At 47.5% G+C, this 22,582-nt stretch overlaps 2 protein-coding genes across 2 annotated transcripts in view; one reads left to right on the top strand and one right to left on the bottom strand.

Annotated features, from left to right (window-relative positions):
• Positions 1-1,447: 1,447 nt before the first annotated feature.
• The window catches only part of LOC119951529 (zinc finger protein 585A-like), a 93,252-nt gene continuing 72,117 nt past the window's right edge, over positions 1,448-22,582 (bottom strand). Inside the window, exons 3-6 of the mRNA XM_038774729.1 lie at positions 15,730-15,880; positions 13,120-14,056; positions 4,589-4,642; positions 1,448-2,983 (exon numbers count right to left, since the gene is read on the bottom strand). Of these exons, the coding sequence (XP_038630657.1) occupies positions 1,883-2,983; positions 4,589-4,642; positions 13,120-14,056; positions 15,730-15,880 (2,243 nt within the window). The 3' untranslated portion in view covers positions 1,448-1,882. The remainder of the gene's footprint in view (positions 2,984-4,588; positions 4,643-13,119; positions 14,057-15,729; positions 15,881-22,582) is intronic.
• Positions 17,145-19,934, top strand: LOC119952187 (zinc finger protein 135-like). The gene is made up of 2 exons (XM_038775796.1): positions 17,145-17,685; positions 18,083-19,934. The coding sequence occupies exon 2, from the start codon at positions 18,429-18,431 to the stop codon at positions 19,356-19,358; it is 930 nt and encodes a 309-aa protein (XP_038631724.1). The 5' UTR covers positions 17,145-17,685; positions 18,083-18,428; the 3' UTR covers positions 19,359-19,934.

Below are 22,582 nucleotides of genomic sequence, written 5' to 3'. Positions count from 1 at the left end.
TTACACTTTGAAGCCATCCACATTCACAAAGTAAAGAACGTCACAATGTAGAGCAGCAATATGGACAGAGACCAATTAAACCAACTGACCTGGCCCTGTGCTGTCCACTCGGTGGAACATGGACAAATGTATTTATTTTAGATCGACCTTTAGTGGAAGGAAAAACACGATCCAGATAATATAAATGTCCTTCGGCAGCTTTTGAGGGTCATTTCAGTAGAAATGTGCTCTCCCAGGCTGTTACGATCCCGGTCGGGACTTTTAAAATGTTTGAAGAGAAATCCAAACACTCAGTCATTAACTGAAAGAACTGAACCGCAAGATGGTGTTCCTTTGAGCAAAGAACAACTTTAATGTAAATTAAACAAAATAAAGTTTACACTCTAACCTAACACTATGTTTTGTAATTATTTATGTTGCTAACCCCATTCTACATTCAGTTCCACTCCCTTACACATTCAGCGATTTTTACTTCAACCAGGACAAGACCAAAGGTATGCCAGAGAAACATAGAAAATAGAAGCAGGAGGAGGCCATTCAGCCCTTCGAGCCTGTTCCATCATTCATTATGATCATGGCTGATCATCAAATTCAATACTCTGATCCCGCCTTCCCCCCCCGTCTCCCTTAATCCCTTTAGCCCCAAGAGCTATATCTAATTCCTTTTTGAAGTTACACAATCTGGAATTCACTTTGATTTCTCCTCCATTTTCCATCTACCTTTCCAAGGATTCCTTGATATTTAAAAAATAAATAAATTTAAAAGTACCCAATTAAGGGGCAATTTATCAAGGCCAATCCACCTACCCGACACATTCTTGGGCTGTGGGGGGGTGAGACCCACGCAGACACGGGGAGAATGTGCAAACCCCACACGGACAGTGACCTGGGGCCGGGAGCGAAACCGGGCCGACGGTGCCGCGAGGCGGCAGTGCTAACCACTGTGCCCCCATGTCACCCCCCCCACCCCTCCCCCGATGTATTTACATTAGCTTTTAATGAACTGACATTCCAAAATTTCTTCAGGATCCCATGACTGTTGATTCCTCAGCTCGGTCCTGAGCCTCACTGACCTTTGGCCCTGACTTTGGCCAGAGACGGTTTCTCCCCGCCTGCTTCTTCACAACTCTTTCCAAGCTAAATGTTCAAGTTGATTGCTTTCTGCCACAAGACTTTCACTGTGAGGGTGACTGTAGATTCTTCCTCTAGCTCCAAGCTGGGCAAATCTTCAAGCTAATTTTCCCCCAATAACTCCCCAAGTTAGATGCAAATGAGAGAAGGCCACCATTTTCATTGTTTTCTGTGAGAAGCAACCAGATAAATAAGAACATAAGAACATAAGAACTAGGAGCAGGAGCAGGCCATCTGGCCCCTCGAGCCTGCTCCGCCATTCAATTAGATCATGGCTGATCTTTTGTGGACTCAGCTCCACTTTCCGGCCCGAACAATGAAACAAGACAACCATCTACTCACCACAGCCTATCACGAGGCATTGTGGCATGTTTTGAGTTCAAGACAGAAATACAAGCTAAATACCATTTACCTACAAAGGATCATTTCCTTCTGTGAATCACATGAAATTTGAATCTAATTTTTTTGCAACAAAGCTGGAGAAACATCAGACGAGTGCAAGCCAAGTTGAGAGCCCGACCAGTCCATCAGAAAATCTCTGACCCTCTAAATTTGCCAATTGTCAGAATGATTGAACCCAGGGGCTGGTTTAGCTCACTTGGCTAAATCGCTGGCTTTTAAAGCAGACCAAGGCAGGCCAGCAGCACGGTTCGATTCCCGTACCAGCCTCCCCGGACAGGCGCCGGAATGTGACGACTAGGGGCTTTTCACAGTAACTTCATTGAAGCCTACTCGTGACAATAAGCGATTTTCATTCCTGAATGTGATGAACAGCAGCAATGACAGCAGAATCCAAACTCTCTGCTTGTTTGTGAACTCGCTGGTGTCTCCGCAGGGTGGGTGACCGAGTGAATCCCTTCCCACACTCTGAGCAGGTGAAGGGCCTCTTCTCGGCATGAACCTGCCGGTGTCTCAGCAGGCTGGATGTATCACTGAATCCTTTCCCACACTCAGAGCACATGAACGGTCTCTCCCTGGTGTGAACTCGCTGGTGAGTCAGCAGGCTGGACGAATTACAGAATCCCTTCCCACACTCGGAGCAGGTGAAAGGCCTCTCGCCAGTGTGAACTCGCTGGTGTGCCAGCAAGGTGGACGAAACAGTGAATCCCTTCCCACACTCGGAACAAGTGAACGGCCTCTCCCCGGTGTGAAGTCGCCTGTGTTTCTGCCGGTCGGATGAATTACTGAATCCCTTCCCACACTCGGAGCAGGTGAACGGCCTCTCCCCGGTGTGAACGCGCCGGTGGATCCGCAGCTGGGTTGAATTCCTGAATCCCTTCCCACACTCGGAGCAGGTGAACGGCCTCTCCCCGGTGTGAACCCGCTGATGCCTCAGCAAGTTGGACGAATTGGTGAATCCCATCCCACACTGGGAGCAGGTGAACGGTTTCTCCCCAGAATGAACTCGCTGGTGTGACTGTAGGTGTGAAAACTGAGTGAAATCCTTTCCACAATCAGAGCAGATGAACTGCCTTCCCCCGGTGTGAACTCTCTGGTGCATCAGCAGGTTTGATGAATCACTGAATCCTTTCCCACATAGAGAGCAGGTGAATGGCCTCTCCCCGGTGTGAACTCGCTGGTGGGTCCTCATGTGGGATGAACTGGCAAATCCCTTTCCACACACAGAGCAGACGAACGGTCTCTCCCCAGTGTGAACTCTCTGGTGTGTCTGCAGTGTGGATAAATGAGTGAATTGCTTCTCACACTCGGTGCAGGTGAATGGCCGCTCTCCGGTGTGACTGCGTCGATGAACCTCCAGCTCGGATGGGGATTTTAAACCCACCCCACAGTCCTCACATTTCCACGGTTTCTCCATGGTGTGGTTATCGTTTTCTTCCTCCAGATTCAACGGTCAGTTAAATCCTATTTCAAACACAGATGTTTCTCCTCACTGTGAATGGTGCGATGTATTTTCAGTCTGTGCAACTGGTAAAAGCTCTTTTTACAATGAATGCAATAGAACCCTATCAATCTGTGTACCATTCCTCTCACACCGAGGTTTAAATCTACTGGAGCAGGCAGACAAACTTGTCTCCTTCTATCTTCAAAGACTGAAGGTATTCGGCTCGCCAAATCGAATGATGGTCAGATCTTGATCTGATGTTTGGTGTGTCTGCAAATCATCACCCTCTGATCACCTGTAAAAGGAGTTTACACTGTCAGTACAGGATTGAAACTCAGAACCGACAATTCTAGTTGGGAACAGAACATACTTTCCTCTCTCATTCCCCAAAAGCTGTAAATCTCCGTCCCACACACTCTCCCTCCGTTGTCACTCTGCTGTATCTAATATTCACCCTCCCAATTCTCCTGAAGGTGCTGATTCAGGCTTATTGACAGATTCATACTCACCATTTTCTGTCCTGGACACACAGATCATAAGAAATATAAGCTGCAGTTGGCCATTCGGCCATCTAACAGAGATCCAATAGTACTAATATCAATGTGTGTAATGTACAGTGCTCGATTATATCATTAGAGACACATGGAGCTGTGAGCGAGAATTTTATTTCGGTAGCAATTGGTGTTTCATAGAATTTACAGTGCAGAAGGAGGCCATTCGGCCCATCGGGTCTGCACCGGCTCTTGGAAAGAGCACCCTAACCAAGGTCAATACCTCCACCCTCTCCCCATAACCCAGTAACCCCACCCAACACTAAGGGCAATTTTGGACACTAAGGGTAATTTATCATGGCCAATCCACCTAACCTGCACATCTTTGGACTGTGGGAGGAAACTGGAGCACCCGGAGGAACCCACGCACACATGGGGAGGACGTGCAGACTCCGCACAGACAGTGACCCAAGCCGGAATCGAACCTGGGACCCTGGAGCTGTGAAGCGATTGTGCTATCCACAATGCTACCGTGCTGCCCACTGTTGAGCCTACAAGGTGAAGGAATTGGAGAAGATCAATGATTTCAAAATGAAATTGGACGGGAACCTGAAGGAAATAAACTTGCAGGGAAACGGGGACATAGAGTTGGAATGGGACTGATTAGATTGTTGTACAAAGAGTCGGCAATGACCGGAATTACAGAATGGGCTACGTCTGTGCTGTAATGACTCTATGACTGGAAATATATAATATAGCACAGTATTGTTATCCAAAATAGAAATAATAATAATAAATTGACTTGATTACAAAACTACAAATAAAAAATCTAAAATGTTCCCACATTAGACATCTCTCTTTCCTATATTACTATATTGTCCTGGGTCACAACTGCTGGGAAAATAAATAAGGCATTCTTAACCACAGAGCCAAGGGGTGGCTGGTAGAATGTTGGTCAGCAAGTGAGTGGGTTGGGGGCGGGGGTTGAGTTTCAATATGAAAGGACATGAGGTGGAGGGGTGTTTAGGCAATACCAGTTGGAGGAGTGGGTTTAAAAATCAACAGAACTTCACAACTGATCTTGTTCAGTCACAACATTATCAGCTCTCTGCTGGCAACTCACTTGCAATCCCACTCGAAACGCCTTGGAAAATCCTGGGACCGGATTTCCACAAGCCTAGATATACAGGAGAAAAGGCAAAATAAGAAGCAGTCCCTTAAAATACAGGACCGTCACCCTGATATTGCCCCTTTAAATGTCAGCCATCTCCTGGGGAAACCAGCCCTTTAATTGTGAACATTAGGAATGATGGGCAGCACAGTGGCGCAGTGGGTTAGCCCTGCAGCCTCACGGCGCCGAGGTCCCAGGTTCGATCCTGGCTCTGGGTCACTATCCGTGTGGAGTTCGCACATTCTCCCCGTGCTTGCGTGGGTTTCGCCCCCCACAAACCAAAGATGTGCAGGGTAGGTGGATTGGCCACGCTAAATTGCCCCTTAATTGGAAAAAATGAATTGGGTACAGTAAATTTATTTTAAAAAAGGAATGAGACAATCCTTTTAGCCAGACAAATAAATGTGTCAAGCTGAGGGAGCAAAGGATGTCAATGTCTTTAAGAGAGAGAGAGAGACCTGGGCCAAGCTTTGCAGAGTCTGCACCCTCCCTGGATTCACTTCTTTTCCCTTCAGTTGCTGCAAGTGACCAATTGAAGGCGAGAATGAGGAAAGAAATGGAAAGGGGGAGAAAAGAATGTGTTTTACTCACAGATGTTGAAGACAGGGAGGTTTCAATCTGTGTGAAACTGACTCTTCATTCAGAGAGAGCAGCAGCTTTGCTGGGCAGCAATGAGCAGGTTAACAAGCTATTGCGCATCCTCCGCATTCAGACAATGAGGGAGCTCTGATTGGTTGGGGAAGCAGAACAGTAGTCCTCCCAGTTTCCCATTGGTCAATCCCCCGCTGACAGACAATGAGGGGCGGAACCCCACGTGGGGGGGGGGGGAGACATTTCCCTCCAGCCGCGCTGAGCTGGTGTACAATGGGAAAGGCTGGAAGACCCGGATGGTCAGGGCACCGCTTTGTCCCGGTCCCCGCCTCACCCCCGCACATGCGCATTAGTCCCGATAACTGCACATGTGCACTTCTGACTCGCAGCTCTTCAACACCTCCAACCATTGTCAAAAGTTTGAAAACCGGAAGTACTCTGGTCCTCCAGCCAATCAGAGCGCGGGCTTTGTGTGAATGAAGATTAAGCTTCACACAGACTTAAATCTCCCCCTGTCTCCAACATCTGTGAGTAAAACACTTTATTTTCTCCCCCTTTACATTTCTTTTCTCATCCTGACCTTCGATTGGCAACTGAAGGGAAAGGAAGTGAATCCGTCTGCATGTTACACACATTTTTAGTCCGGTAATATTGACATATATCTGTCTGGGAGCCTGCATGAACATTTTCAGGTCTCTGTGTCCAGGACAGGAAGCAGTGAGCAGGGATCTGTCAATCAGCCTGAATCAGCACCTTCAGGAGGGAGGCAATGACATTTTGGTACTGTCACTGCACTGATAATCCAGAGATCAGGACAATGCTCCAGGGATCCGGGTCTGAATCCCAGCGCACGAGATTGGTGAAATCTGAATTCAATAAAAATCTGAAATTAAAAGTCTGAAGATAACCATGAAACCATTGCCGATTGTTGTAAAAACTCAACTGGTTCATTAATGTGAACATCCTAACCTGGTCTGACCTACATGTGACTCCAGATCTACAGCAATGTGGTTGACTCTGAGATGCCCTCTGAAATGGCCAAGCAAACCACACAGATCAAGGGAAATTAGAGATGGGCACTAAGTGCCGGCCCATGACAAATTTTAAAAAAGGAGAATTGGGAGGGTGTATTTTAGATAGAGAAGATTGAGAACAGAGGGGAAGTGTGTGGGACAGCGATTCAAAGCTTTTGGTGATGAGAGGAAAGAATGTTCCAAAGCAACTCGAATTGTCTGTTCTGAATTTCTATCCTGTACTGACAGTGATGAATTTTTAAAATTCCTTTTAGAAGACATCGGAAGGAGAGGATTTACAGATAGAAATATCAAGCCAAACCTCACCTCAAAATCTGACAACGTCGCTCGATTCATTGAGATCTGAATATTATCGGCCTTTCAACCTAGAATGAGAAATGTTTATGTCTATTCTGTCTGCTTCAGAAGGCTTTAACCATGAGTGTGACTTGTAAAGCATCGAGAGAGACACACACACACGCGCGTGAGTGAGAGTGTTCCAGTGAACTAACTGTGTAAAGATCTTTAATCAGTTACACAGCCTGAAAAAACATCACGCCATTCACAGCGGGGAGAGACCACTGAGAGTAGCTTCAAAAGCTCTCAGGGACCGATGATCCACCAGCGCATTCACACTGAGGGGAGGCCATTCACCTGCTCTCACTGTGGGAAGCTATTCACACAATTTTTCACCCTGCTGTCACACCAGTGAGTTCACACTGGGGAGAGACCATTCACCTGCTCTGAGTGTGGGAAGGGATTCACTGAGTTATCCCACCTACTGACACATGAGCGAGTTCACAGTGGGGAGAAGCCGTTCACCTGCTCTGACTGCGAGTAAGGATTCACTCAATTATCCAACCTGCTGAGACACCAGCGAGTTCACAAGTGATGGGAGAAGTTGGATTTTGCTGTTATTGCTGCTGTTAAGTCACATCCAGGACTGAACCATGTTCATTCTGACAGTTGGTGAATTGGGCCCCACACTTTTGAATAGATGTGAAGTTCTCAGAGAGGAGATTTATGAGAATGGCACCAGGAATCAGGGACTTGAGTGAGGTGGGGAGACTGGAGCAGCTGAAATTTCCTGCCTGAGATCACAGAATCTATAGAGCAAACCAGTCAGTCCATTTCCCCGTGCTTTCTCCAAATCCAGATAGGTTTATTTCCCTCAAGTGCCCATGCAATTTCCTTTTGAAATCCATCCATCATCTCTGCTTCCGTGCTCTCGTATGTGGTCGGTTCCAGGCCATTACCACTCGCTTTGCATCATACATTGTGTGGTGATATGCATCACTGTAGACAAGGGGTTAATGTAAGTACATGTAGACTAGCTAGACACTAGAGGGAGCACCAGACACATGACACACAAACACTCAACCAATAGGTCAGTAAGATAGGACACGACCAATGGGCATTCACGATACACACAGAGGGGACACTACCACAGCGGGGCATTACAACAACCCATATATAAAAGGACACAGCACACAGTCCAAAGATGTGCGGGTTAGGTGGATTGGCCATGCTAAATTGCCCGTAGTGTAAGGTTAATGGGGGGATTGTTGGGTTACGGGTATACGGGTTACGTGGGTTTGAGTAGGGTAATCATTGCTCGGCACAACATCGAGGGCCGAAGGGCCTGTTCTGTGCTGTACTGTTCTATGTTCTATGTAATATGTATATGATCTTAATTTATCAATAATGAATCAGTAGTTATCGTGAAAGGTCTACACATGGACTCGATGGGTAGAATGGTCTTCTCCACTGTCTAATAACTCTCTGACTATTGTTACGATCTATGTGGTGACCGCTAACTTATTAAATGAAAGGAATCCCCACCACACGAATGGAAAGAAAATCAATGGACAAAATTGCACTTCTACAAACTTTTATTGTAACAAACCAGCTAAACCAACGCAAACATTAATTAACAGACATTGGATATTTCACAGAACAAGGGAAATTTCACTTTAAATAATCGATACAACAAAGATACATCTCACGTTGTTATGAGCCCTCACATTAATTCCTGCAGAAATGTTGCACCATGGACAATCTTCCCAATCTCCTTCTGCAATGTCGGATCCCTCACTTCCCACCCAATGGATTTGGCCCTTGAGTCAATTCCATCAACAACTGAATTCTATCCAAGGTCCATGAAGATGGTGAACACCAGCAAAGTGCATGTCTGCAAATGCTCTCTCTTTTGGATTGTTACTCTCCCGATATCCCCAGAGACTCCCTTCTTCGACCTCTTTAAACAGTATGGTTGGATTTAGCAAAACTTAAATAGAAGGAAGTAGTCTATTCCAATCCACAACCCCCTGCTCTCCAAGCCTCAGCTCGCTGTCCTTTCCAACTGTGTAACACACGTTGTAACACAGACCCTGCTGTATTCTCAGTGCACTGTTTGAACACCTGGAGCTGTTGGAAGCTCCACGTTGATTAAACTGCAGGTTCTCTTCTTTTAAAAAAAAATCATTTAGAGTACCCAATTATTGTTTTTGCAATTAAGGGGCAATTTAGCATGGCCAGTCCACCTACCCTGCACATCTTTTGGGTTGTGGGGGTGAGACCCACGCAGACACAGGAAGAACGTGCAAACTCCACACGGACAGTAACCCGGGGCCGGGATCGAACCTGGGTCCTCAGCGCCGTGAGACCTCTTCCTTCAGAAGAATCTCCAGTTTCATTTTGGGTCTTAAAGGGGTCATTGCACATAAAATCCTTTTCCCAAAGTACATGGGTCATCACTTGCCCTCCCATCCCCGAGGAATAATGCTTCCTGAAGTAAGCATGCTTTCAGAATCCTTTCATGCCATAACACATTTTAACATATTAAACACCGTAACATGGACCTGATGACACACTGTACAGATAATGGTTGCTGTCTGTCACATTTTACAATGAAACATATCACCTTGGCAACACTATAAGCTTAACCCAGAACAAAGCTAACCCAGTATGACAATGAAAATGAAATAAAATGAAAATCGCTTATTGTCGCGAGTAGGCTTCAATGAAGTTACTGTGAAAAGCCCCTAGTCGCCACATTCCGGCGCCTGTTCGGGGAGGCTGGTACGGGAATTGAATCGTGCTGATGGCCTGCCTTGGTCTGCTTTCAAAGCCAGCGATTTAGCCAAGTGAGCTAAACCAGCCCCAATGAGTTTTTAAAGTTTAGCTTTCTCGAGTTCTCACAGTCCCAGGGCTCTTGTCAACAAGAGTTCATTTTACTTTTGGTTGATTCGCTTTCTTTGAACCTTCCCAAGAGATCTTCTTTCCTAGATCACACAGTCTTCCCATGTCCTTGGTTCAGAGGTTCCTGTTGCTGTGTAACATCCAAATCGGATTGTGTATAGTCTGGACCCTGGGATAGGATTTGTGACGGCTCCAAAGGTTTTCCATATCTGAGGTCAGGTTAACTTGGTCAGGAACCACACTGCTGATTGCTGCCGATCCATCTGGATTTTGAGAGCTGCCTGTGAGGAATTGGACTTTGAGAGGAAATTCCATCATGTTGCTTTTCCCTCCGAGTTCAGCAATTTGTGTGGACGGTGGGATCTGTGTACACAGCGGGATCCAGTCGGGAGGGAGTGACCCTGAGAGTTCTCAACATTGACTCGACCCCAAGAAGTCTCGTGACATCAGGTAAAACATGGGCAAGGAAAATTCCTGCTGATTATCACCTACCGCCCATCCCGCTGGTGAATCAATATTCCTTAATGCTGAACATCACTTTGAGTCAAGGACACAGACTGTATTCTGGGTGGGGGATTCCAATGTCCATCACTGGCTCAGTAGCTTCACTACTAAGTGAGCTGGCTGAGTACTAAAGGACACAGCTGCTCGACTGGGCCTCCAGCAGGTGGTGAGGGAAGTAACAAGAGGGAAAAACCTCCTGAACTTCATCCGCACCAACCTGCCTATCGCAACTAGATCCATCTGTGAGAGTATTGGGAGGAGTGATCACCACACAGTTCCTGAGCAGACAAAGTCCCATCTTCACATTGAGAATCCACCCCCATCGTGTGGTGTGGCAGTACCACTGTGCTACATGGGACAGATTTTGGACAGATCAAGCAACTCAAAACTGGGCACCCATGAGTCGCTGTGGACCATCAGCAGAATTATATGAAAACACAATCTGCAACCTCCTGGTCTGTTATATCCCCCACTCGAACATTACGATTATGCCAGGGGATCAACCCTGGTCCAATGAAGAGTGCAGGAGGGTATGCCAGGAGCAGCACCAGCCAAACCTGAATATGAAGCGTCAACCTGGTGAAGCTACAACACAGGACTACTTAAATGCCAAAATGCGAAAGCAACTTGTTATAGAAAGGGCTTCAAATTCCTAGGGGTGCACATCACCAAAAATCTATCCTGGTCCACTCATGTCGACGCTATCACCAAGAAAGCACAACAGCGCCTTTACTTCCTCAGGAAACTAAGGAAATTTGGCATGTCCACATTAACCCTTACCAACTTTTACAGATGCACTATAGAGAGCATCCTCTCGGGCTGCATCACAGCCTGGTATGGCAACTGCTCGGCCCAGGACCGCAAGGAACTTCAGAGAGTCGTGAATACCGCCCAGTCCATCACACGAACCTGCCTCCCATCCATCGATTCCATCTACACCTCCCGCTGCCGGGGGAAAGCAGGCAGCATAATCAAGGATCCCTCCCACCCGGCTTACTCACTTTTCCAACTTCTTCCATCGGGCAGGAGATTCAGAAGTCTGAGAACACGGACGAACAGACTCAAAAACAGCTTCTTCCCCACTGTCACCAGACTCCTAAACGACCCTTTTATGGACTGTCCTCATTAATACTACACCCTGTCTGCTTCATCCGATGCCAATGCTTATGTAGTTACATTGTATATATTGTGTAGCCCTATTATGTATTCTCATGTACTTTCTTGAATTCTGTTCAATTCCCTTTCTTCCAATGTACTGAATGATCTGTTGAGCTGCTTGCAGAAAAATACTTTTCACTGTACCTCGGTACACGTGACAATAAACAAATCCAATCCAATCCATATTGAAGGGATCAGATCTAAGCTCTGCACTCCTGTCACACCCACTGGGAATAGTGATGGACAATTAAACAACTAACAGGAGGAGGAGGAGGCTGCACAAATACCTCCATCCTCAATGATGAGGGAGCCCAGCACATCAATACAAGGCTGAAGTATTTGCAACAATCTTCAGCCTGAGGTGCCGAGTTGATGATCCATCTCCACCGCCTCCTGAGGCCCCAATATCTCAGACTTCAACCAATCCAATTCACTCAGAAACTGAACTGGACCAGCCACATAAATACTGTGGCTACGAGACGAGGTCAGAGAATGAGGCTCCTGCAGCGAGGAACTCACCTCCTCACTCCCCGAAGCTTGTCCATCATCAGCAAAGCACCAGTCAGGAGTGTAATGGAAATCTCTCCACTCTCCAAATCTGCAATTAGGATAACTGGATGAGTGCGGCTCCATCAACATTCAGGAAGTTCGACACCATCCAGTACAAAGCAGCACGGTAGCACAAGTGGATAGCACTGTGGCTTCACAGCGCCAGTGTCCCAGGTCGATTCCCTGCTGGGTCATTGTCTGTGCGGAGTCTGCACGTTCTCCCCGTGTCTGCGTGGGTTTCCTCCGGGTGCTCCGGTTTCCTCCCACAGTCCAAAGATGTGCAGGTTAGGTGGATTGGCCATGATAAATTGCCCTTAGTGACCAAAAAAGTTGAGAGGGGTTATTGGGTTACAGAGATAGGGTGGAAGTGAGGGCTTAAGTGGGTCGGTGCAGACTCAATGGGCCGAATGGCCTCCTTCTGCACTGTATGTTCTATGTTCTAAAGCAGACCACTTGATTGGGACCCGATCCAACACTCACTCCCTCCACCACTATCACACAGTGGCAGCCGTGTGTGTACCATCGACAAGATTCACTGCAGGAATTCACCATGGCTGTATCGGCAGCAACTTCCAAACCCACGGCCTCTGGCCCCTAGAGAAGGACAAGAGCTACTGACACACGGGAACACCATCATCCGCAAATTCCCCTCTGAGCCACACATCATCCTGACTTGGGAGCATCTTGCCTTTCCTTCACTATCGCTGGGTGAAAATCCCGGCACTCCCAAACAGCACAGTGGGTGCACCTACAGCACATGGACTGCAGCAGCTCAAGGCTGCGGCTCATCACCACCTTCTCAAGGACAGTCAGATGCTGGAGTAGACAGCGGCACCCACATCCCGTAATGAATAAATAACAAGAGAAGACTGAAGGGTGACCTGATGGAAGTGTTTAAGGTGATGAAGGGGTTCAATAATCCAATAGGGATTTGATGAGCAACCTCGAGTGGTGAGAATGTGGAACTCACTCCCACAGCGAGTGGTTGAGGTGAACAGCATGAATACATTGAAGGGGAAGCTAGATACATACATGAGGGAGAAAGGAATAGAAGGAGATGCTGATGGGGGGAGATGAGGAGGGGTGGGTGGAGGCTCATGTGGAGCATCAATACTGACAGAGGCTAATTGAGCCGACTGGCCTGGCCCTGTGCTGTAGACTCAATGGAACAGAGACATATGTATTTATTTTAGAGCTACCCGTAGTGGGGAAAAACACTATTTACTATCCAGGATAAAATTAATGTCCTTCGTCAGCCTTTGTGGATCATTTCAGTGGAAATGTGCTCTCCCAGGTTCAAAGAGCATCAGCCCACTGGAAGCAAAGTGGTGAGACCGGCCAGTCCAGCAGAAAGAAACCCTCCGACCCTCCCACTTCACCAAGTGTCAGAATGAACATGGTTCAGTCCTGGATGGGATTCACAGCAGCAAAAACAGCAGAATCCAACCCCTGTCATCACTTGTGAACTCGCTGGTGTCTCTGCAGATGGGATAACTGAGTGAATCCCTTTCCACACACGGTGCAGGTGAATGGCCTCTCCTCAGTGTGAATCCGTTGGTGTGTAAGCAGGCTAGATGACTGAGTGAAACCCTTCCCACACTGAGAGCAGGTGAACGGCCTCTCCCCAGTGTGGACTCGCTGATGTGTCCGCAGGTTGGATGAATCACAGAATCCCTTCCCACAGTCAGCGCAGGTAAATGGCCTCTCTCCAGTATGAACTCGCTGATGCATCTGCAATTTGGATAACTGAATGAATCCCTTTGCGCACACAGAACAGGTGAACGGTCTCTCTCCAGTATGAACTCGCTGGTGTCTCACCAGGGTTGATGAATCTCTGAATCCCTTCCCACACTCAGAGCAGGTGAATGGCCTCTCCCCTGTGTGAATTCGTTGGTGCATCTGTAGTTTGGATAACTGAATAAATCCTTTCTCACACTCTGAGCAGGTGAACGGCCTCTCCCCGGTGTGAACCCGCTCGTGTTCCAGCAGGTTGGATGACGATCGAAACCTCTTTGTGCAGTGAGAGCAGTGGAACGGTCTCTCCTCAGTGTGAATGCGCTGGTGGATCATCAGTCCCTGCGAGCTTTTAAACCCACTCCCACAGTTGGAGCAGTCAAAGGGTCTCTCGTTGGTGTGAGTGACATGGTGGGCCAGCAGGTGGGATAATTGAGCGAATCCCTTCCCACACACAGAGCAGGTGAACGGCCTCTCCCCGGTGTGAACTCGCTGGTGTCTCCGCAGGCTGATTAACTGAGTGAATCCCTTCCCACATTGAGAGCAGGTGAATGGCCTCTTCCCAGTGTGAATGCGTCGATGAGTTTCCAGCTTCGATGGGGTTATGAATCTTTTCCCACATTCCTCACATTTCCATGGTTTCCCCATGGTACAGGTGATCCGTGTGTCTCTTCACATTCAACTGAAGTGTCCACACACAGAACAGATGAATTGTCTTTCCCTTCTCCAATTGCAAATGTTTTTTCAGGCTGTGTAACTGGTTGAAGCTCTTTCCACAGCCAGTGCTCTGGAACACTCTCACTCGGGTATGTGCGTCTCTCGGTGCTTTTCCAGTCACAGTGATGGTTAAAATCTTCTGAAGCAGACAGAACAGACAAACATTTCCCTCAAAGGCCAGTGATATTCAGGTCCCTTGAATTGAGTGATTCTCTCAGATCTTGGTGTGATATTTGGTCTCAGTGTCTTCCCTATCAATCTTCCCCTTCTGATATCCTGGAAAAGGAGTTTACAAAATTCATCACTATCAGTACGGGATAGAAATTCAGAACAGACAATTCGAGTTCCTGGGCTGGATTCTCTGCCGTCGGGATGCTCCGGTTTGCCGGCAGCCCAGGGGTTTCCTGACAGCGTGGGAGTTCCCCACAGTGGGAAACTCCATTGACCAGTCGGCAAAATGGAGAATCCTGATGGCATGCCGCACCAGATTTCTGGATGAAGAAACCAGCCCCCTATGTTTTCCAGAGCATTGGAGTGAGCCCCTTCCTATGTGAATGTATAAACTGATGTCTTTTCGAAGGTGTGAGCATGCGTGAATGAGCATATGTGAAAGTTATCAGCAGAGTGGGCTTTCAGGTTGAGTCTTTGATTGAGATCTGTGTAACTAGTTGATCCATCTCTCCCTCAATGTCAGAAAAACTAAGGAGCTGGTCATTGACTTCAGGAAGCAAAGTATTGGACACACCCCAGTCTGCATCATTGGTGCCGAGGTGGAGGTGGTTGACAGCTTCAAATTGCTAGCTGTGCACATCACCAACAATCTGTCCTGGTCCACCCATGTCGATGCTATGACCAAGGAAGCACAACAGTACCTATACTTCCTCAGGAAGCTAGGGAAATTTGGCATGCCCACATTGACTCCACAATTTTTACAGAAAATGAAAAGCATCCTATCTGGCTGCATCGCGGCTTGGTCTGTCAACTGCTCAGCACAAGATCGTAAGAAACTAGAGTCGTGAAACACAGCCCCGTCCATCACGCAAACTCGCCTCCCATCCATTGACTCTGTCTACATCTCCCGCTGCCTTGGGAAAGTGGGCAGCATAATAAAAGATCCCTCCGACCAGGGTTACTCACTCTTCCATCGGACAGGAGATACAAAAGTCTGAGAACACACACTAACAGGTTCAAAAAGAGCTTCTTCCCTGTTGTTACCAGACTCCTGAATGACTCTCTCATGGGCTGAACTGATCTTTTCACACATCTCTACTAAATAGTACTGCACTCCGAATGCTCACCTGTTGCCTGTGTCTATGTGTGTACATTGTGTATTTATGTATGTCCTATGTTTTTTTCATGTATGGAATGATCGGTCTGGACTGTACGCAGAATACTTTTCACTGTACCTCAGTACATGTGACAATAAAACAAATCCAATACAATCCAATGTCTGAGTTCATTCTGTGTTATAAACTTTGTATTTTTACATATAAAGATGATGATCTTTCACAACACATCTGACTACCTTATTGTGGGCTAAAGTTACCACACTATAGAACATTGTTTCCTTTCTTCTTCTGCAAAAGTTGTACATCCCTGTCCCACACACTCCCCCTCCATTCTCACTCTGCTGTACCTCGTATGCAAGCTCTCAATTCTACTGAAGGAGCTAATTTACGTTGATTGTCAGATTCATGTTTACCACTCGTTGTTCTCGGCACAGATACCTGAAAATCATCATGCAGGTTGCTGGCTGATATGCCTCGACTGAATATGTCTGTAATTTACGAGATTGCATCATTACAGGTACGAGGAGAATGTGAAGAGGAAGTTTATTTTGGTTGAAAGTGGTCATGTCCTGGAACTCCCTGTCTCTGAGCACAGTGGAAGCAAAGGTAATCAATTTTTCAAAATGAAATTGGATGGGCACTTGAAGGAAATACACTTACAGAGAAACAGAGACAAAGAGAAGGAGTGTGGATTTTTGTGGTGCTGTAATAACTCTATAACAGGAAATATATATGATATAGCTATAGTGCTATATTATAAATCAAGAAATAATCAAAAATCCCTCCCACCCGGCTTACTCACTCATCCAACTTCTTCCATCGGGCAGGAGATACAAAAGTCTGAGAACACGCACGAACAGACTCAAAATCAGCTACTTCCCAGCTGTTACCAGACTCCTAAACAACCCTCTTATGGACTGACCTGCTTAAGACTACACCCCTGTATGCTTCACCCAATGCTGGTGTCTATGTAGTTACATCGTGTACCTTGTGTTGCCCGATTATGTATTTTCTTTTTAATTTTCTTTTCATGTACTTAATGATCTGTTGAGCTGCTCTCAGAAAAATACTTTTCACTGTACCTCGGTACACGTGACAATAAACCAATCCATCCATCCACAATAAATGCTCTTTATAAGAACTAGGGTTAGGCCATCTGGCCCCTCGAACCTGCTCTGCCATTCAATAAGATCATGACTGATCTTTTTCTGGACCCAGCTCCACCTACCCAACGCTCACCAAAACCCTTAATCCCTTTACTGCTCTATATTACAGAACCATAAATAAGATATACAATATGTACCATATAACAATACGAGACATGCGCCTGTTCAATATTAATCTGTCCCCTTAAATGTCAGCCATTTCCTGGAGAAAGCAGCCCTTTAATTGTGAGCATTAGGAAAGAGACCATCCTTTTAGCCAGACAAATAAATGTGTCAAGCTGAGGGAGCAAAGGATGGCAGTGTCTTTAAGAGAGAGACCTGGGCCAAGCTTTGCAGAGACTGCACCCTCCCTGGATTCTCTTCCTTTCCCTTCAGGTGCTGCAAGTGACCAATTGAAGGTGAGAATGAGAAAAGAAATGGAAAGGGGGAGAAAAGAAAATGACTTACTCACAGATGTTGGAGACAGGAGGAGGTTTGAGTCTGTGTGAAGCTCAATATTCGGTCACACGAAGCCCGCGTTCTGATTGGCTGGAGGACGAGAGTCCTTCCGGTGCTCCCATCTTCTGATTGGCAGAAATCGGGAGATGTTGTGACTCGTAATTGCATTTGTGCTGATCGTCGGTTGTGGAATGCGCATGTGCAGATATTCGGGAGGAATGCGCATGTGCGGGTATTCAGGAGGAGTGCACATGTGCGGGTGTGAGGCGGGGACCGGGACAAAGCGGCGCACTGACCATCCGGGTCTTCCAGCCTTTCCCATTGGACACCAGCTCAGCGCGGCTGGAGGGAAACGTCTCTCCCACCCCCACGTGGGGTTCCGCCCCTCATTATCTGTCAGCGGGGGGGACCTGACCAATCGAAAATCGGGAGGTCCGGAAGCACTCTGATCTTCCAGCCAATCACAGCTCCCCCATTGTCTGTCAGCGGTGACTGATCAATGGGAAAACGGGAGGACCGGAAGCACTCTGATCCTCCAGCCAATCAGAGCTTCTCCATTGTCTGAATGCGGAAGTTGGACCTGCTCATTCAAAGAACAATGCAGTGCAGGAACAGGTACCCACTAAGCTGCTTCTCTGAATGGAGGTTGATTTTCACACAGGTTGAAACTTCCCCTGTCTCCAACATCTGTGAGTAAAATACTTTCTTTTCTCCCCCTTTCCATTTCTTTTCTCATTCTGACCTTCAGTTGGTGACTTGCTGGAACTGAAGGGAAAGGAAGTGAATCTGTATGTTACACACATTTTTAGTTCGGTAATTATAGACATATATCTATCTGCAGCCTGCATGAAGATTTTTAAGTCTCTGTGTCCAGGACAGGAAGCAGTGAGCAGGGATCTGTCAATCAGCCTGAATCAGAATCTTCAGGAGATTTGGGAGTGTCAATATTAGATATAGCAGAGAGAGTGTGTGAGATGGAAATTTACAGATTTTCACGAAATGAGAGAAGAAAAATGTTCCATAAAAACTAGAACCAAATTTCTGTCCTGTACTGGCAGTAATGACTTTTGTAAACGTCTTTCACAGGATACTGGAAGGAGAGGATTTACGGACAAAAATCTCAAACGAAACGCCACATCAAGATCTGATGGTCACTCAGGTTCACTATGACCTGAATCTAGAAGGAGATATGTTTGTCTGTTCTACCTGCATCAAAAGATTTTAAACATCAGTGACTGCAAAAACGAGACATCCGAACACCCAAGTTAGAGTGTTCCATTGAACAAACTGTGGAAAGAGCTTTAAACAGCTGCACAATCTGAAAGAAACATTACAGCATTCACAGCGGAGAGAGACCGTAGATGTGTTCTGTGTGTTTGGAAGAGGCTTCAAATCATCTTTGAACCTGGAGAGTTGCAAGGGCATCCGCACCATGGAGAAACCGTGGAAATGTGGGGATTGTGGGAGGGGATTTATTTGCCCATCTCAGCTGGAAATTCATCGACGCCGCCATACCGGGGAGAAGCCATTCACCTGCTCTGACTGTGGGCAGGCATTCACTGAATCATCTACCCTGTTGAGACACCTGCGAGTTCACACCGGGGAGAGACCGTTCACCTGCTCCGATTGTGGGAAGAGTTTCGCTGATTCATCCACCCTGCTGCAACATGGACGAGTTCACACTGGGGAGAAGCCTTTCCTCTGCTCCGTGTGTGACAAGGGATTTAATCAGTTATCCGCCCTGCGGAAACACCAGCGAGTTCACACCGGAGAGAGACCATTCGCCTGCTCTCAGTGTGAGAAGAGATTCGCTGATTCCTCCAACCTGCTAAAACACCAGCGAGTTCACACTGGGACGACATCGTTCACCAGCTCTGACTGTGGGAAGGGATTCAGTCTCTCAGCCACCCAGCTGACGCACCAGCGAGTTCACACTGGGGAGAGACCGTTCACCTGCTCCGACTGTGGGAAGGGATTCAGTCGCTCATCCATCCTGCTGAAACACCAGCGAGTTCACACTGGGGAGAAACCCTTCCTCTGCTCCGTGTGTGAGAAGGGATTCAATCAGTTATCTGCCCTGCAGAAACACCAGCGAGTTCACACCGGGGAGAGACCATTCACCTGTACTCAGTGTGAGAAGAAATTCGCTGATTCATCCAACCTGCTAAAGCACCAGCAAGTTCACACTGGGGAGAGACCGTTCATTTGTTCCGACTGTGGGAAGGGATTCAGTCGCTCATCCACCCTGCTGATGCACCAGCGCGTTCACACCGGGGAGAGACCGTTCACCTGCACTGACTGTGGGAAGCGATTCACTCAGTTAGGCCACCTCAAGACGCACCAGCGAGTTCACAAACAATAGGGTGATTTATGGGATACAGGTTGTTTTCAATAAATCTTCACTGCGAATTACATCAAGTTTTGCAAGACTGAACCATCCAGTCAGTATGAACACTCTAAATAGTAAATTCAGTAAAGAGTAAACTCATATAGTAAATTCATAACATTAATTAGCTGTTAGGAAGTAGAAAGTTAACGGTTAAAAAGATAAAAAAAACATAGTTTCAATTAAAAGTGCGTCACCGTAACAGGTGGCATGGTGGCACAGTGGTTAGCACTGCTGCCTGACAGTGCTGAGGACCCAGGTTCAATCCTGGCCCCGGGTCACTGTCCGTGTGGAGTTTGCATATTCTCTCCATGTGTACGTGGATCCCCCACAACTCCAAGATGTGCAGGGTAGGTGAATTGCCCCTTAATTGGGAAAAATAATAATTGGGTACTCTAAAATTATTTTTTAAAAGTATGTACCGTCAAGATGGGAATATATATGTCAGCTAGACTTAGACTTAGACTTAGAACTTAGAACAGTACAGCACAGAACAGGCCCTTCGGCCCTCGATGTTGTGCCGAGCAATGATCACCCTACTCAAACCCACGTATCCACCCTATACCCATAACACAACACCCCCCCCCCCCCCCCAACCTTACTTTTTTAGGACACTACGGGCAATTTAGCATGGCCAATCCACCTAACCCGCACGTCTTTGGACTGTGGGAGGAAACCGGAGCACCCGGAGGAAACCCACGCACACACGGGGAGGACGTGCAGACTCCGCACAGACAGTGACCCAGCCGGGAATCGAACCTGGGACCCTGGAGCTGTGAAGCATTTATGCTAACCACCATGCTACCGTGCTGCCCCCTAGACTACTTTATAAAGTCTTTTTATTCATGTCTTTCAAGACATACGATAGCTGAGCTGATGGGATGGATCCAGCTGGTTTCTGGAAGTTTCTGAGCAGTTTCAAAGTGAACAAAGGCTAACGGCTCAAACGCCCTGGAATGTGACACACCTCGCATCACATGAACATTCCAGCCGAGCCAACACACTGTCCCAGCAGACGGGGCTGTCTGCCCAGCCAGTTACCCACAATGCATCTGGTTGCAAGTCCTGATCTCCAATAATGGTGCCAATGGCCTCAACATTAACTGTTCCAACGCAAGTTTCAACAAGGGGGCCCCAGCCTGCAACTAGTGTCTCCAAGACTAAAAGGAATCCTGATCCCAACTGAACACCTCATGTTTCCATCCCCGGAAAAATACATCCTTAATCCAACATCTCGAAGGATTGGTGTGAGGTGTCTCTCATGACGTCCCCTAAGCTGCTCGCACTTGTAATGAGTTCTCTCGAGCTCTGAGGCTGCTCATCATTTAATCCTTTTTTATCCTGATGCACATCTCATAAGTACTTGCTTTTGGTGCAGGTGACTAGATTTTGGCGATGAGGAGCCTAGTTAAGTCAAAAAACCCTTGTTTGATTGAGGGTGTCGGAGGCAGCTGGGGTGGGGCCTAGCTTGCTGTGAGGGTTTTGCTGGTGAGTGGGTCTATATCTTGGCGTTGCTGTTGGCATCGTGATGATGGCTGCCATTGCGAATGATGTTGTGGATGATGGTCTCCACTCCCTGATGCAAGTTGTTCACTTTGATGAACTACCTTGAGAAAACAGTGGAAACTGAGAAGAGAATCCTGTTGTTCGATGGGGTAATCTCCCTGGTGAGGGCTCACCTTCAGTCCTTGGGAATCCTGTTGCATGATGTGTCGTTTGTCCTGACCAACCCGGGGAGTCAGGGTTGGACGGGGAGTGCTCGCGTTCCCGGTCCCTTGAGGTGAGCGGGGAACGAGTTCCCGGCTGAATTTGAGAATTAGCTGCCCTGCTTTCACAATCTTGACTTGAAGTCTGGGCGTTTCGAGTTTGACAGCACATTTTGTCCGGTCTTTGAGGCCTGGAGACAGTTCGAGATCTCGACCACTGGTCTGCGTTGTCTTGTCATTGATGCTGGTTGAGAGGAGTTGGAGGTGGTTGCACACATCGGGTTATAGCCTCTCACCGGGGCCGACGTTTCTTGCTGCCTGAGCTGCGGGACGGCAGTGTGACGGAGGCAAAGGCGCTTCGTTCGATGGAGCTTTGAAGGGATCCTGAATATTGTTCGATGATCCTGCCCTGACTTTGGCCTTTCCAGACTCCATGGATGGTGTTAATATCCTACAGTTCATCAATAATCCTGAACTTTATTCCCCTGTGACTTTGCCGCTGATTTTATGTCTTTTCTCCTCACAAGGGTGTGAGATATATGAGCTCCGAGGCGGTGGTCGCCTGTTATCCTGTTTTGTAAAAATCATACTGAGCCGGCAGGGTGACATGAAGTTTGTGCAGAGTCTTGTCTTTTTCTCTCTGATGTGCTGTCATGCTTGTATTTACAAAGAGGGAGGACATTTTCAATACCCCTCACCTCCTATTTTAGAGAAGGTGAGTAGCCCCACGGCAGGGTGGTGGGTGGGTGGTCGGTGTGGTGGTGGGTGGTACGGTTATGTAAGTCCTCACTATGGACGAGGAAAGCCCCTAGATAGAACTATATGTGCTGTTTCTTTTATATGTGTTTTTGTTATTTAGGGTCTTATTTCCCACCAAAGTCCGGACAGATCATGTATCCTGAAGAGGTCTGGGTTCCTGGTGATTCTTCCCTGTGGTTGAAGTCTCAGCAGTTGTTGGAGTCGGGGGAAATGTGTAATGGCGCAAGCCTGGGTGTGGTCGCTTAATCCTTGTTAAATTTGTCTTCAATATTCTCTTGGCTGCCTGGGCAGTGGCAGTGGTCACCTTGATCGGGGAGGGCAGGGCAGGAGTAACTGTGTTTCCCTGGGTCGGGCGGAGGGTCTGTTGGGTGGTGGAGTGAGTCTCCCTTCGCCAAGTTGTCCCCTGTTGGGGGCTCCTGGTCTGCTCCCTCCTCTCGGGATAGGGTTCCTCTGGGGAGGGAGTAGCTGTGGATTGGAGGCTTTGAGTGAATTTGTGTTGTGGATCAACTTTGTTGGAGCCCTTGTTTGGTTCGAGGGTGAGGGTGAGTGGGGGGAGGGGGGGGGGGATAGACGTCCTCCTCCAACTGGTCTTATGTATAGTGACTTCCTGAATGCCCACCTTGTTGAACCCGGGGCTCCCCTGGGGAGGCAGTGTTTAGTATCCGATGGGGCTACGCAGCTCTGCCCCATGTCTTTTTAGGAGGTGGTAACTGCATCGATTAGAATCTGAACCAA

The sequence above is a fragment of the Scyliorhinus canicula genome, chromosome 17, assembly GCF_902713615.1.
Source record: "Scyliorhinus canicula chromosome 17, sScyCan1.1, whole genome shotgun sequence".
Taxonomy (NCBI): domain Eukaryota; kingdom Metazoa; phylum Chordata; class Chondrichthyes; order Carcharhiniformes; family Scyliorhinidae; genus Scyliorhinus; species Scyliorhinus canicula.
The sequence above is the reverse complement of the archived record's forward strand: the minus strand, read 5'-3'. Positions and strand labels throughout refer to the sequence as shown.

What these genes read in the sequence shown, in the direction of transcription:
- LOC119952187 (XM_038775796.1), top strand. Translation starts at nt 18,429, where the DNA reads ATGGAGAAACCGTGGAAATGTGGGGATTGTGGGAGGGGATTTATTTGC.